Raw genomic sequence first — 16,610 nt, forward strand, 5'->3', positions numbered from 1 at the left:
ATAAAATTCAGCCTCTGATTCGCCCTCTTTTTATGCATACTTTATCAGCATAACCAGCTCAAGATATAAGAAGTTGTTATTATTTTATGGAGTTAGTGGAGCTAAGCATGACCTTTTTTTTTTTATAAACAAGAGTTAAAAATAAAGTTGCAGTCTGGTGCATAAACACCTACTGGCTTGAGGCCTTTTTTTCCATGTCATTGTTTGGGCTTTAGGTCAAATGATCAGCTTTATTTATGTAACATCAGTGTTGCCTGATGGCAGCAGAATGAATAGGACTCCTGTAATGTTGCTCCGCTCATAAGTCATGACGTGGACTCTCAATGGTGGCCCGGAGCCCACTTGGGTAAAGGGGAATAGCCAGTCACCTTGCCCTTGCTTCTGCGGCTGTGTGTGGACTCATGTCTGGCAGCAGGTTACTAGGTTAGAGGTCAATACTTCAATCAATGCATCTGCCTCATTTTTACAGCACTTTTCATGCAAACATTTACATCACAAAGGGCTTGACATCCCCCAATTGCGGCAATAAAACAGAAAATTAGAAAAACAAAATGTAAGTTAAAAAAGACGTCTATTTCTCATTAGTATCCCTACTGAGCAAGGAAATACTCGATATATAGAGTAGACAAAATTAGAATCGAGTCAAAATTTCAAAATAAAGAAATAAAAAAGAATACATTGTTTATGTAAAAAAAATGGGAAGTAGGTTAATTTAGTAAAATACCCCTACCCGCCAAATTTAACTGCAGCTTAAACATTTAGGGCCCCCTGGTGGGGAGGGTTATTGGACATCACTATGAGTAATCAGGAGATGTCCTTTCAGTATCCTATCCGCCAATTTTAACTGCACCCCCCTAGTACACACACTCTTTACCCCTCAAAGTATACACTCCAACACAAACACACATACATGCACACACACACCCTCACAAACAGACACACATGCATTTCACAAGGAAGGTGGGACCTCGGACCATCTGTCCCCTACCCCATCCCTCGAGGGGGGAAACAGGCCCTCAGCGACGGCGGCTGTTTCCCTTGGGTGCTGGCTTCCTGGGCCCGGCAGCCCTCTCTCCAGGCAGGGAGACGGATCCCTGAGTTCTCTGGCTAAACCAAGAGCCAGGGATCACATCACAACTGAGCCGGCGGGTGTCCGAGTCCCTGTGGTGTGGGTTCTGTTCTATTGTGGTCTACTGTGGTCAACTTTATTTTTTGCAATTACTCTACATGTTCTATTGCCCATGAGCGCTGAGCCTCGCCAAATTTACAACTGTGGGCGAGCCTGGTCAGGCCATGTTTAAAACACTTCTTGTGGACCCCCTCTTCCCCTGGGTGTCCTCCTCCTGGGTGTGGATGGCTGGCCCCTGCCTTGCTCTCTCCTGGACCAACCGTGGGCCGGGTGGGTGGCTGCCTGGAGCGAGGGGCGGGTCTCCCTTAGGGGGTCCTGGCTCGTACCTGGGGTTGGGGTGGGGGGATGCCCAGAACTCCTGGGTGGTGGTGGGGTGCTCGTCTGGGGCGGGGCCCCGCGTTGGGCCCTCCTGGCGCAGTGGGGGGACCACACTCCTGGTTAGGCTGGAGCTTGCACTCTCTGTCCCCCCCATGCCCCCCTGCTCACTGGCTTTGGGGGCCCCCGTGGCAGTCCTGCTGGCCCTGGCCTAGGTGGCGAATGTGACCACTTGAGGCGTGGTTGTTCTCTATCTGCTACCGTGCTGGTCTCGGGGGGGTTCTAGCTGCCGCTGCTGCTACAGCAGGGTCTTGGTGTGGGGATGACTGGGCACTCTCCTTTCTTGGGCACATGTGTTAGCTCACCTTTTAACAAATACTTTGTGTGATTGCATGAAATATTTCACACTAGTTAGTTTGAATGCACAAGTATGGGTGTGTGAACATTATTTGTATTGTGTATTGTGATATGTGAACATTTTTGGAGCCAACAGGTATGTTTATAACATTTGAGTGTGTGTGTTTGGACAGGCCCCGCCCTTATAGACCTGTATTACATCTGAACCTCACCGTAATGAGTATAACCATCCAGAAACTTGTTGCTTTATGCTGCTTCATGGTTTTTCTATAATCACCCTTCTATCTCCCCCTCCCGAATCTCTCTCTCTCTTCTTCCCTCCTTTCCTTTTCCGTCCGGTCCAACACAAAAGATTTTCAAATATGATAAAATAGAATAAAGTTTGGCCTCGATCACAAAAGGGGTTTATTCAGACATACCTCTGGTTTGTTAGAAGATTCATAACCCCTGTTTTTAATATAAAAATAAAATATGTCCAACACAAGAGGCCTTCACCTCTCATCTGTTTGCCCAGCTGTTGGACAGGACATGTTAAAAAAATTGTAAAATAGGTAACAATTCAGTTTAAAAAATGAAAAGGAACACGTACCCTCTCTCACCATGTGTTATATGACTGTCTGTGTATCTTTTTGTAATTATATTCCAAAATAAGCATCAAGAGTTACTTTTTTTTGTTAATATCTGTTTTTCAGTTGATCTGAGAACTGAAATTTGACAATTGACCAAGAAAATATATATACAGTCAAGAAACAAACAGTATTTATCATTAACAAATTCTGCAAGTTGTCCCATTTAAAAAGAAGAGAAGTCTGTACGATTCATCATTGGTACATTTTAATTGTGAGAGATGGAATACAAAAAAAGAATTCGGAAAAAAATTTAATTTAAAAATAAATGGTGCGGAAAATAAGTAATTTGTAAGCATTCTGTCCCTCACAGACTTCTTTAACCCTTTTACACCGCAGAAATCTTTCAACTACCATAACTTTTTAACTATTTTTGCAATCAATGTAAATCAGCTGATTACCTCTGATAAAAAGTGGTTTTGTGCCATTATGTAACAATTTACATTAGTAAAGTGCTGCAAAAGCCGCTTTTCTCCACGCCAGAATCAGCTGATTTACATTGATCGCGTAAACGGTCAAAGATTTACAGTACGTGTTATTTCGACGTCGCCGGTGACATCTCTGTGTTAAAGAATCAAGAAGCTTTTCTATCCTTCCTGTACTAAAGTCACCTGTTTAAACTGGTTATCTGTAAAACAAGACCAAAGAGCTGTCGAAGGAGACCAGGAACAACACAGTTGAAGTGTATCTATTACAAACATTACAGACCTCTTCTTCTAGAATGGGTTACTTCCAAAAATTTATCCCCCACTATAAAGGATTTTTAGGAATTTATTAACTATTTTCTGATGCCACATAGAGCTATTTGACCAAAGCAAAAGTATCTTATTTGCTCCATCTGTTCCTCACAAGTATCCTTTTTTTTCATGGCTTTGTAAGAGGGGACAAGCAAATGTAGAAACAGTGTTTTAGACTGGTTTTCATCATTGTACTACAAATGTTTACAGTTTCATTTGTTCATTTGTTCTGCCTCAGGGTGTGTGAGCTTCTAAAGGAACAGTTCAATCTGATCTGGTACATCCTTGAGTGGTCATGACAGTGATAGTGTTTCTGCTCCGCTCCTCCAGGGTTTCTTTAGGCGGACCATCCGCCTGAAGCTAGAGTATGACAAGTGTGAGCGTCGCTGCAAGATCCAAAAAAAGAACCGCAACAAGTGCCAATACTGCCGCTTCCAAAAGTGCCTGGCAGTGGGCATGTCCCACAATGGTGAGTTCAGCAGAGTTTAGAGTCATTCTAATCATCCACGGTAAGCACGTCTTTAGAGCACTCGGAACCAACCGGCACGCCAGAGGTTTGCTGTTGCTGTACTTGCCTTAAAAGAACAGTTCTGTGTGGCTGTTAGCCTTGAAGCCACTGCTTACCAAACATCGCAAACATGAATAGATCCAACCTCTGTCTGGTACAGGTTCTCTACAAAGCATCAGCATTCCATTCTGTTCCTTTTTTTTTATCCCAAATCAAGGATAAACTGTATTAATTCAGTGTTTGAAAGCAGACATTTATTTTTGAACAGGGAAATTGGATTACCCAGAGAGAATATCCATAGATGAAGGTTAAGTTTAACCCGTTAACGCCAGAGCTTTAGCTCCAGTGTTTACTTTCTTTTAACTATTGTAATTCTTTAACCATTTACACAATTAACGTAATTCCAGCTAATTCTGAAGCAGAGACAAGCAGAGAGAAGCAGCTTTGCGCCGATGTGCTTTAGTAAATTAGCTGTTGCGGGAAAAGCGGCTTTGAAGTGCAACACTTTACTAACAAGGCGTTGCACTTTGGTGCAAAGCACATCCCACAAGAATGAGCTCATTCACATTGAAGTCCTAGTCCTTTTCTGTTAATGTTAAATGTTTTCTCAGTTTTTCTAGTTAGGCCTGTTGGGATTAGCAATGACCCCCACCCCAACCCCTGAGTGTCATGTTTCCAGAACCTTATTATGGGTTCCCATTTCCTTGCTTGTCACCGATTGTAATACAGAAGTGATGAAGCATGAAATTCTGTTAAATGTCTTCACCTTGTAAAACAAACGGCTCTGAGACCCAGATTGAGTTCAGAGTCCCGTTTCTCTCAGCTAAGGCGTTGGGAGGAATGCGGGTGGGACTGTGTTACTAAAAAGGTCAAGGGGGTCAAACTTTTAGACCATAAACTTTACTTTATCTAGATCAGGGCTCTGCAACCTTCAATGCTAAAAGAGCCATTTAGGTCAGTTTCTTACTGACCGAAACCCAGCAGCCCAGAAAAATACACTTTATTTCTGATTTTGTGATCATTAGGCCATTTATATATTTAATGTAGCTTTTAAAAATGTAAATTAATTCAATAGTAACTGTGCTATATTTTTTTATATATAACAGTTTATTTTACCTTGACAGCAGCACGTACAAATTCCTTTCAAAATAAAATATATCCTATATCAAATACGAGCAGCAGATTTACTTGAATCAAAAATGCAAGAAAGTCAAAGATTATATTTTCTATCATTATGACTGTGGGGCGCCTTTGTTATCAAATATAAACATGACATTATTAATAAAACAAACCAATGTAAAAAATATTTGTACGTGTAAATACAATTATACAGTATACTTTAAGGACTTTACCTCTGAACTTTAAATAGGTACTGTTGTGCAGCCATCATTTTGCTTAGTTATCTGAGGTGTTAGAAATCAAAACACAAAACTTAATGCACTAAAACTACAAATATTTGTTCAATTTTATAGCATTTTTCCTTGAAGCTAAAGAGCCACAATGGAGGGATAAAAGAGCTGCATGTGGCTCCGGACGTCAAACCCCTGTTCTAGTTAAATGAGTTCTTGAAAAGCCTCCTTCCTGCTCATTAATCCTTCATATTATTGAAACTGAGACCTCAAAGCACACAGAGGCATATTTGAAGCTAGTGCTGATTGATCTGATGAAGCCTAAGTCACTGTCGAACCACAAAGGAGCTGAACTTTTGTGGATTTGTCAAAGTATTGATGACATTTTAGTTTCCTTCTCAGTTTTTCTTTTGCAGGTTTAATTTTATTAAATCAATTAAACCTTCCAAGCTCCAGGAAATATAAAATAGCTCTAAGAGGACAATATTGACAAAAAAAATGTGGGCAGATAATGGAAACTTCCTTGCTCTTTTCACAAACTAGGAATTACATTTTTTAAAAACTTTTAACTGTGTATTAGCAAAAAAAACACCTTTTCTCTAAATTGATGGTAGTGTAACCTATTTTTTTTGTCTAGTGTTCATCACGTCTCAGCCATTTAAAAGCGCAGCGTCTAAAGCAGATTGTTCAACAGACTGTTTTCCACTCACATTTGTCTTGTGTATTTGCTCCTTTACACTCTTATCTCCCCACTCCTTAGGAAGTGACTTATGCTGAGCTTAGCATCGGCCACTTGTAGACGTCTTATTAGACCTGGCTCCTGCCCAGGCATTTTTTGATGATCTCTATCCAATTTGTGAACAGGAATCTAATGAGCTACCATGCTGTTGTTTCACCACCACTCAGTCTGCTCTGGTTTAGATCTTTGTGTATGTCTGTATATGTCTGTGTGTGTGTGTGTATGCACCAGCTTGTGCCTATTAAATCCATTAAGATCTTAGGCACCCTTTTAAACATGAGCATAGGCGGACTCATATGTTGCATTAGGTCTTAAAGGGTTAGACTAGTGAAGTAGGGTCAAAGACAGGTTAGCCTAATCGTGATCATCAGTAAATAGGATCAGCTCATCAGAGAAAATAGCCCCCTTTCCTGTAAAGAAAAAACAGCTTCTATTTGTTGTTTTTGCAAGTCAAAATCCTGATTTCATTAATAATTTCCTGAAACCTAAAAAAGCGTCTTAAGTTTTTGTATTGGAACTTGTTTCCGGGTATTGAGAGCCGTCTAATAAATTGTAAAAGTTGTCCTTTAAGTATAGAAGTTTCTCCAATTTTCTCTTTTTATGTTGTTAGACACTGTCGATCCAATTTAAAGCTACAGTTTGACAGATTTGAGAGCTTTTCCTGCGACCCTCTGTATCAATAAATCAGCTCTTATAGGTAATCATGCGATCTGCCTATCAATGAACCTGAGTTGTGCTGTAAAGGCCCGTACACACCGGGACGAATATTCGCCAGGCGTTATTCGCCACGTCTTTTGTGTTCACACCCAGGCGATATTCGCTGACGATGAGCCGAGCGAACATGCAATTTCATTCCCTGACATTAGATGGCGCTTAATGTAAACAGAAATACTCCTTTACACAAGGTGGCGCTGCGCAACTTTACGCTTCTTAAAGTCGCTTTTCACTCAGAAGAAGAGAGCAAGTATTTACGCACTTGTCAGAATAATACAAAGAAAACATGAATATTTCAAGCACCAGTAGCTCCAACTGGTACTTGGTAAGGGGATATTTAAGAATGTCCGTCATTTTTTCTTCGCGGCTGTGTAGATGCAACTCGGCGTCTATCTTCTTCGCTGGTATGTGTGCTCAGCAAGGCAGTTTTGTGTTTGAGCGCCCCCAAGTTGTGTTTTACTGTAACTTCAGAAGCTCCAGACACGTGTGCAAAAGCGCCATTCTCATTGGTCGAATAGATTTCGACGCGAGGCGTCAAAAAAAAAAACGAACCCGAGGCAGGTTTTTTTTTGACGCTTTGACGCGTGGCGTTTTTTCGCGTCGGTGTGCACACTCTTATTGGTGCCCTTTGTTTAGTCACGAGGCGTTAAACGTCGGCAAAAATTGCCGGCGAAATTTGTCCCGGTGTGTACGGGCCTTAATGTTCTTCCCGCTGAACTTTTTTAAAATTACTTTCCTTTTGTCTATTTGTCATCCTGTTTCGAATATTGTGATCCATAAGATACACTGGACTTAAAAGGAGCTTATGTAGAGGATAAAAGAGTTCAATTTGTTCTGTTGATTGTGTTTTGTTGTAGAGGATATGCTGTCTTTTGTGATTTTAAGGTCTCTGTTTCTATTTGATTTTATAAAAACATCCCAGTCTTTCCAGAACTGGTGCTGTAGCATACATTGACACCTTTTGACCACATGAAAATAAAATCACCCTCTTTAGTGTCTTTACTGCTTTGAATGAGACTAAAGTTAAAATAAACTCAAGAAATTGAAGCTCAAATTAAAGAAATAAATAGCAACCAAATAAAGAAATAAATAAAAAATTCATCAAAAAAAGATCACTGGATGTTAAGGAACATTTATGAAATAAAAAGACTATATTCTTAGAAAACATGCAAGTAAAATTTGAGATGTTCACTAGTGGAGTCAAACAATTGTAGGAGGAGCAAAGTACACTAAAACCAATAACTGTAAAAGTAATGGACAGCCCAACCCCTTCCTTCTTGTGTTCCAAAATAGGATGTCCCATTGCTTCCTGATACGGACACAATGGTACATCCCATTTCAACATGGTGGTCCAAGTGGCTCTTAGTCATCGTATTTATGGCAACTACTGTCGCCATTGCCATAAATACGATGACTCAGAGCGACTCGGACCAATCACCGTCGACTAGTTTCAAAATGGCGGCGTCCGTATCAGGAAGCAATGGTGAAGGACTTTGCCTCATTTTCTATGGGTGACGTCACAACCCAGTTCATCTACTACAGCCAATAATTAAAAACTGTGATTATAGCATATGTGAAACAAGGTGGTAGTATCATGGTCTGTTGTTCCTGGAACTATTTATATTTTTTGCATAAAAATTCTAGAACTCACAAACTTTCATGCACTACTTTAATCATCCATGGATCTTTAGAACTCGTTGAATTCCTTTCAAAGGGCTGCTAGAATCAACCCAGCTACTGTTGGGTGAAGGCAGTAAACACCCTGAACAGATCGCCAGTCTGTTGCATTGCCACACCACTTTATACTTGCGCTTAATATTTGTTTTGTTGGAGGACAGTCGCCTATAAAATCAGAGTGTTTCTCTTTTTAAAATTAGATTTCAAGTGTGTTTATTATGATTGATGTTTCTGATGATTGATCTGTTACACTGCATGTGTTGTATTTAGGGAATAATCTTCCAGTTTTCAGTTTTTTTGCCCCCCACAAACTTCTCTGTCCTCTCTCCACAGCCATTCGATTCGGCAGGATGCCTCAGTCGGAGAAGCTGAAGCTGAAGGCGGAGATGGTGGTAGGTGAGCGAGAGGTGGAGGATCCCCAGCTGGCTGATCAGAAAAGCCTGGCCAAGCAGATTTATGACGCCTACCTCAAGAACTTCAACATGACCAAGGCCAAGGCTCGGACCGTTCTCACGGGCAAGACCAGCACCCCTGTATGTTGATTAAAAGTAGTGGGTTGGTGAGTGAAATGGGTTTTGTGTGTTGGACTGTAGGTGCTGCCTCAAAGGTCATGTTCATGTTGTGTTGCGAATTAGAATTTGGAAAGACTCCCTCTGAAATGTCTGAGCGTTTGATAATGACCTGCACCATCGGGAAATTTTCAACAGGCAACGAGAGGACTTACTTCATCAGCAGAGAAGAGCTGGATGACGACAAGTCTGCTGGCTCAAAGAGTTGGTTGAGGCTCTAATTCCAACATTTTTTTCTCTAGTTTCCCTTTTTCTCTTTGCTCTCCAACTCTGGATGCTTGAAGAAAACATCAAAAGTTTTCTATTTTGATTTTAATAAAACAGCAGAACAAGATCAGGCTCAAGGAAGACAGGATTTATGGTCCAGATGGGCCAAAATCTGCATCCGGAAATCAGAGCAAATGACTGCAAAACCTATAAAGCACCCGGTTTGAACTGTACTTGTTTGATCCACTTTCACTTCAAGAACTTGTTCTTAATGTCCACGTTATGCTTGGTGACAAACTTTTCAAAGTTCTATCAAAAAGGTTGCTTTTGATCAAATCATCTCAATGCAGCTCAGCATTCTTCAGTTTTTCCAGTAGACATCTTTTAAGACCCACTCCCATGAAAAATCATGTTTTTACCATGTTCTTGTAGCAGTTTACTAATGATGGAGGACATATAAAGAAAATGAAGATTAAAGTTGCATTTCTAAGTATTTCTTTATTCAAATCGTGGTGAATCGGCAGCAGACAAAAAAATGACTTTGATTGTATTTGTGACGTAGTGCCACAAGCTCTCTGCTCTGCTCCATTCTGATGACAAAAAGATTCATGTACGTCTTCATTTTCCTTGTCTGAGCTGACATCTGACTCTATACAGCTGGATAGCCCCATTTTTGTTGCACTGCTAATGTCTGGTTGGGGGTGGGAGCTAAAGGGAGAGCGTATAAAAAGTGAGCCTAGTTATGGGTGACGAGAAAGGAAGCTGGGGTTACTCTGAGCCAATAGTCCCGCACACAACGCAGAAGTGAATTTCTAAAGAACTCCTGCTGCTCTGCAGAAACTATGTCCAAGAAAACAAAAGTTTTTTTTATTTTTATTTGGGTTAAATTCCAGAAAGAATTTACAATAGGCGAAATCCACAAAGTAATCACCTCTTTTTTTCTTACAATTATTTTAGTTGTTTAAGGCTGTAAACTTCTCACTTCTGACTTTAAACACCTTTCTCAATCAGACATGAATATTTTCACTCTTTTCTCCAGTATTATAGAATGGAAATAAATATCTGTTCATATCTTATCGAATATTTATATAAATTTGGCTAAATGAACACATCTGTACGGAGATGATTGACAGTGGTCTGCAGCTAATCAGGGAGAAGAACACAATCCACTGTTTAAAAAAAAGAAAGAAAAAAACACTAGCGAAACCATGAAAAATGACATAGCAAGGGACAACTGTAATGGGTTTCAATGAGTACAGAGCAGATATTGCAAGGGCTTCTGTTAACCGTCAGTAACATTTTGGACAATCATAAGATTTCTTGGCAGCTTGTCCTATCTTGTGGGGTCCAGATGACCCCACCCTTACATTGATGTGTTCTCCCTACCATGACAAAGGTGGATAAAGGTGGAAAGTTTTCATGTAATCCATGGACACCAGTGAAGATCACAAATCATTGAAGAGAAAAGGTTCAGCGCACTGTCTAGTGGGTCTAGATGACCCCACAAGACAGCACAAAGGCTAAGGATGTGTGTGTAACACAGTAACATGGCTGTTTGATTTTGGTTTTTTTGTGTGTTTTGCTGTCCCAGCTATTCCTGCCTTACAGATGTACACCAAAGATTCAGGAGAAGGTCTCCACACAGATCATCAGGGGTTCCTATAGGAAAAGATTTTATTTTGTAGGCTAACACTAAATTTCAGGATAATATTTAATTTGCTAAAAATAGGACAAAAATAATTTTTCTGTTGAAGAATAGGGTAGAAAATGTGAAATAACTTAAAAGCATATTAAATTTTGTAAAATATTGAAAGACAAAATAATCAAACATCATAAATTGAAAAATATGATAGATATGGAGACAGGAGCATTGTGTGTTGAGGAAATATCTTTTATTAAATGCTACAACTCAAAGGAAAAGAATAAAAAAAGTTCTTTGTCTTTAAATCTCTGATTGGACTTTTTTTGTTAAAATTGAGCAAATCCATAAGTGAACGACTTAACTCTATCACGTCTGCATCTTTAAAGGTTTTTTTTGTTGTTTTACTCTGTTTTGCAAACCGATTTGTAGGAGTTGTGCTAGCTTGTCTTTTGGTGTCTTTGTCATACTTTCTGTGGGAGATGTAGGTTTCTACAAGCCTTGATGCTTCCTAAAAACATTTGGAAAATGTAAAGTTAAATTGCAAACGGGCTTATGAACTCTTAAGTTCTCCTTGTTTTGCACAGTTTTAAAGTCATTGACTTTTCCTCCAGTTCTGCCTTTTGTTTTAAGTACTAACTACTTAATGCTGATACAAACATTGGCAGAGCTGGAAGTGTGTATTTGAAGCTTAAAGCCTGTGTCAGCTGCATTTGTTTAAAATGTGCATGTATGTTTTTTAATGAAATATCAATGCTTTCATGTGTTTGATGATGCTTTTGTTCAGGGTGGGTGCTGATCCTTAAAAAGTCTTATTTATTTTATTGAACTAAAATAAGGCCCTAAAAAGCATCAAAGTGTCATCAAAGTCTTGTAGGTTTTTTTTATTGTCACAAAAACATTTTTTTCCTGGATGCTTTGTGTCAGAAGGTCGTGAACTGGTCGTGGATCGTTCGACCTCAGTTAGCTATTTAGCTCATGCTCGTCGGTGCAGGAAAATGGGAATTCGTGGAGAAACAGCTTGAATGACTTGTTATGGTTAAAACCAGTTTGTGGAAAACCCTTATGAAGCTGACTGCACGAAGGCACAATGGGGAGGAAGGCGGTTAAATCGACATGTAGATCAAAAAACAGCAGACTCTGGCTGTTTGGTTCATTTTCTTCGTACACACCACCTTAAATTACATTTTAATTTCGTAAAATGTCTTCAAAAGCCTTAAATTGAACTTCTGTAAATCAGTACAGCATCTTGGCGTTGCTTCCAGGGGCGGAGCTAGGGGTGGGGGCAGCAAAAAGCTTTCCCCTCCATCTTCTGGAGTCGATATCAGTATAATTATTGATAAAAAAAAAATTAAGAAATCATCAAAACAAGGTTCTTTAAGCATCCCAAATACTTAAAAAAGCAATAAATCCATAAAACTGTTTCAAATGTGAATGTCCTCGTTTGCCACCCTTCCAAAGTCTCCCAGGGACAGGACATGTGGGGGGCGTCATGTCCCGCCGTCTGCTTCCACTTTCTCTGCCGCTCAAACAGAAGAGGGCAGGTCCTGCGCTGACGTAGAAGTTCAGGATGAAGCGGCCGGCCGGGCGTCACGTTCCTCATACTTTTCCTTGTTCCCCCGGCCTCCTCTTATAGCAGCCGTCATCACCCTGAGCATGAAGCGCTGCAGCAGCTGATGCTCGTCCGATGTTGTGATCCGTCCTCTGTGGGGACTTTAACCAGAGCTGCTCCAAATTGTTTAGTGTGTTTTACTGCAGCTGAATGTTTTTCCTCTTTGGTTAAAGTTCTTTTGCTCATTAGTGCACTGCAAAAAGTAAAAAGTTTCAAGAAAAATTGTCTTATTTTCTGTTCTGCAAAAAAAGCATTAAGAAAAGTTTTTCAATTGCAAAAAAGAAAAAACATTTTAGTGACTGGAATTTTTGTCTTAAAATAAGGAATCTTAGTAAAAGCTTTTTTTAAACCATTGGTGTTTTTTCTCCTTTTTGCTTATTTCATTCAAAATATTTAGTGTTTTAGAATTTTTGGCTTTTTCCAGTTTTTTGTGGTGTGGTTCATCACGTTTTCCAAAGTTCTGATATGACTGATGGTTTAGTGTTTTTCAAACATGCTGCTGTCAAACTGTTTGTCAATTTGCTGCATAGTTTTGGCTCATGAAGCGGCGTTTTCTCTCTGCTCGCAGCCTTTCGTCATTCACGACATGGAAACGCTGCAGCGGGCAGAGCAGACGCTGGTGGCCAAGATGGTGGGCTCTACCGGCGCGCTGAAGGACCGCGAGGCCGAAGTCCGTATTTTCCACTGCTGCCAGTGCACGTCGGTGGAGACCGTCACGGAGCTCACCGAGTTCGCCAAATCCGTGCCGGGCTTTGCCGCCCTGGACCTTAACGATCAGGTGACTCTTTTGAAGTACGGCGTGTACGAAGCTCTCTTTGCCCTGCTGGCCTCCAGCATGAACAAGGATGGGCTCCTCGTGGCGTACGGCTCGGGCTTCATCACCCGGGAGTTCCTGAAAAGCCTGCGCCGACCGTTCAGCGACATGATGGAGCCCAAATTCCAGTTTGCCATGAAGTTTAATGCGCTGGAGCTGGACGACAGCGACCTGGCTTTGTTCGTAGCCACCATCATCTGCTGTGGAGGTGAGGTTGACGCACTCGCAGAGCAAACCTGAAGGCAGCATTCTTATAAACAATGAACCCTCTTGTTTAGACCGGCCTGGCCTGGTGAATGTGGCGCACATCGATGCAATGCAGGAGAACATCGTGAAGGTCCTGCGGCTCCACCTGCTGGGCAACCACCCCGACGACGCCTTCCTGTTCCCCAAGCTGCTGCAGAAACTGGCTGACCTCCGGCAGCTGGTCACGGAGCATGCTCAGCTGGTGCAGGAGATCAAAAAGACAGAGGACACGTCGCTGCACCCGCTGCTACAGGAGATCTACCGAGACATGTACTGAGGACTGTAGGGGGGGAAAAAATGTAAAAAAAGAGGTTGCACTGCTCGACCAGTTCAGTCTCCAGCACCGCAAGAGTTCTGGTTGGCTGGACTCGTTTAGACACGCCGGAACGCAATGTCTGACCAAACCCTGACAAGCTAACTGGAGGTGAGCTGGGTCGCCCCGTCTGTCTCTGAGCCATATGACGAGGAGGAAAGAAAAACCAACTCCAGCAGTCTTTTCTATGGATGTGGAGGAGCAGAGAGCCATATTCGGATAAAGTCCAGAGCGCCGAAAACCACTTCAGAGGCAGCAACAGGAGGGCCGCTGCTTCGGAGCCAAGCAGACGCTCTCAGAATCCAGTCCGCCAGCCTTTTCACCTCGACGCAGCACGCTGTAGTGTTCTTCGCCGCAGCCGTTCTCAGCACCAGGACAAAAATCTCTTTCCTTCAAAAGATTAGATTTCCTTCCTTACTAAAGTCCGTCCAAACTGGTCCAGAAACTTCATAGCAATAATCATTTTGAAAAGCAGTTTCGGCTTGAGGTTCTTTTTCTCTGGAAGGAAGACTCTGACACCCGTCTTTGACTAAACTGGACGTCCATGAAATACCTCTTTATTAGACGACACAGATTTAAGGCTCTCCTCCTGTGTCCTCTTCCAGTTTAAGGGCTAACGCAATGTAAAAGAAATCATGTAAAGCAATAATTTCTGCTATCAGCTGCTTCTTTGATCTCATATCACCTCCAGCTGATGAAGATTTTGCCTGCATAAAAAGGTTTATCAATCCAGAGAAAGGTACAAACCTGTGGGTTCATCAATTTAAAATTGTTTTAATTATATTAATTATAATATCTAGGAAATTCCCAGCACAAAAGAAAAAAACAAAACACTTCTTCGGCTGTCTGAATTGAATAATGATGACTCAGCAATTTTCCATGAGCGCAATAATGGTTGTTTTAAACGTCCTCTTCCCAGTGTTTCTACAGAAGTCCTGGAGAGTTGGAATGACACAAGTGTGAGAGAATAGCTACTGATCCAACAAATCCCCACAGAAGTTGTTGAATCTGCTGCGAGGCTGTCCTCACTGGGAAACAGAAAGTGCAATGTCAAGCCAGATTACCTCAAGCATCCACCATACCACTGTTTTTTGTTTTTCATTTGTCGATGATAAACCTGATGGAGACTTTCACCTGGTTTCTTCTAAATTTGCATGCGTCTCTGTCTTTCCAGTGGTTTGTGCACTGGCCACTTTAAAAGGTCCACCTGTCCAATCGTATGCAACCGAGCTCAGCACCTCTGCCAGAAAGGAACTTTTTCTAGAACTGTCAGAAGGACGAGGTTTTTGTTTGGTTTTGAAAAGCTACAGTCACCGTCAGTCAGGAGTGAAGTTGTTTAGGGTCATTTTGCCCTAAATAACATTTATATTTTCCTTCATTTGATTTAGTGGAGCCAAACTATTGCAGTCACAGCGGAAAATAATCCAGTATGTTCCAAAAACACCCATGGTAATTTTAGCGATGGACTAAATATTTTCACGTTTTTCAAGCTTTCTACACACAGCCACTGTAAGTTTGGGGAAAAAACTGTCTGATGCACTGAAAAAGAAAATGAAAATAAGAAGCAAACATGTGAAATTCTCATTTTTTTTAATGTGGCTTTGGCCTAAATGTGAAATAGGATCAAATCTTTGAGTAAATCTGATCGGCGCTTCTCAAATCCACAGTGTAGGAGTGTGATGTAAATAGATTGGATGTGTATCTAGGCAACTGGTACTCTGAATTGCACAGTTTTGAGCTCCCACTAACCATCTGAATTAAGGGATAAATAAATAATAAAAACACACTAAGTCTCTGCAAAGTTGCACTGAGCAGTTCAGGTCGAAGAATTCAAACTTTCTCATTGATCTCCCCCTTCCACGTTATCAAAAGTTATCGTTTCATTGGGATTTGTCGTTTAACACCCCAAAGTGTTCCGTTTTCTCTCTAACAATCTATTTTTTTTCCTATACATCACTCCAGATTAATGGATAATCTGTATTGCACTCAATTTGCCACAACATCACAAGCTATAGCTGATGCTGTATACGTCGAACATACAGTTTCTGTCTGGCTTTACTCTCCTCACTTGCTGCTATAATGCACTAACTCACCAGATTGTTGTTTTTTTGTTTTTGTTTGGGGGGGGGGTGATTTTATTTTTTTTGTTCTGCCACAAATAGATTACAGACCGTCAAGCTGCCTCCACACACGGATCAATTCTGGTCACACCAGGGTAAACGCTTCACGCTTTTCTCCTTGCATGTCTCGGGATCGGCCTGGCAGGGAACCACAAAGACTTGTGCCTTCGTTCGTGTAAATGCCAGAATAAATAAAAAAAGATGTAAAGTTTACACAGACATGGTCAAAGTGGGTGTCTTTAGCTTGACCTATAGCTTTGCAATGGCACAGCAGCTTCCCGTGGACAGGAAGAGTTTGTGGATTTCTGAACATATCCTGTTGATGAAGTCAATTCATCATTTTCACAAAGAAGTAAAGTTTAATGGTTGAAAATTAGACAAAAATAAGAGCAGATGGTAGAAATGCCAGTTTTGTCATGAATCATGTCTGTGTTTCTGTAGATGTGCAGAAAAGGGAATTTGAACTTGTATCAGGGAATGTTATCGTCTTCCTTAAAGCTAGCTCAGGACATAGAGAGGTACTGGTTTTCCTTCTCTGTCCAACTCTTAAATGAGTTGTAGTGTTGTCCAGCAGCAGAAAAACACCAATTTTAGCAGAAACGTATAATAATTGTATTTGTCTTTCTTCCAAAACTGATAGATGATGTTACCTGGTGACGGGGCAGATGTCATAGGGACTACATATTGGATTTCCCCCCAGAATAGTTTGTTTCATTGGCCCAAGTGTCATATTGAGAAGAGATGGACATTGTCTTCAGATGTGATGTCACTGTGTACTGTGGCTTGATAACAATACTGTAAATGTTTGATGAATGTGTATTTAGTCAATTAACAAAAAGATGAATTGACATTAAATGGATTTACAAATAAAATTGTTTTAAAACAAACTTTGTTCTTATTACTTAAAAGGCTCAAGTTTCAAATTTTGTGATCACAAAA

At 40.9% G+C, this 16,610-nt stretch overlaps 1 protein-coding gene across 1 annotated transcript in view; it reads left to right on the top strand.

Annotated features, from left to right (window-relative positions):
• Positions 1–16,558, top strand: part of pparab (peroxisome proliferator-activated receptor alpha b) — a 34,799-nt gene extending 18,241 nt beyond the window's left edge. Inside the window, exons 4-7 of the mRNA XM_023955646.2 lie at positions 3,495–3,633; positions 8,485–8,684; positions 12,747–13,200; positions 13,271–16,558. Of these exons, the coding sequence (XP_023811414.1) occupies positions 3,495–3,633; positions 8,485–8,684; positions 12,747–13,200; positions 13,271–13,515 (1,038 nt within the window). The 3' untranslated portion in view covers positions 13,516–16,558. The remainder of the gene's footprint in view (positions 1–3,494; positions 3,634–8,484; positions 8,685–12,746; positions 13,201–13,270) is intronic.
• Positions 16,559–16,610: the final 52 nt, after the last annotated feature.

This window comes from Oryzias latipes, chromosome 6, assembly GCF_053564925.1.
Source record: "Oryzias latipes strain Hd-rR chromosome 6, Olatipes_Hd-rR_3.1".
Classification (NCBI taxonomy): Eukaryota; Metazoa; Chordata; class Actinopteri; order Beloniformes; family Adrianichthyidae; genus Oryzias; species Oryzias latipes.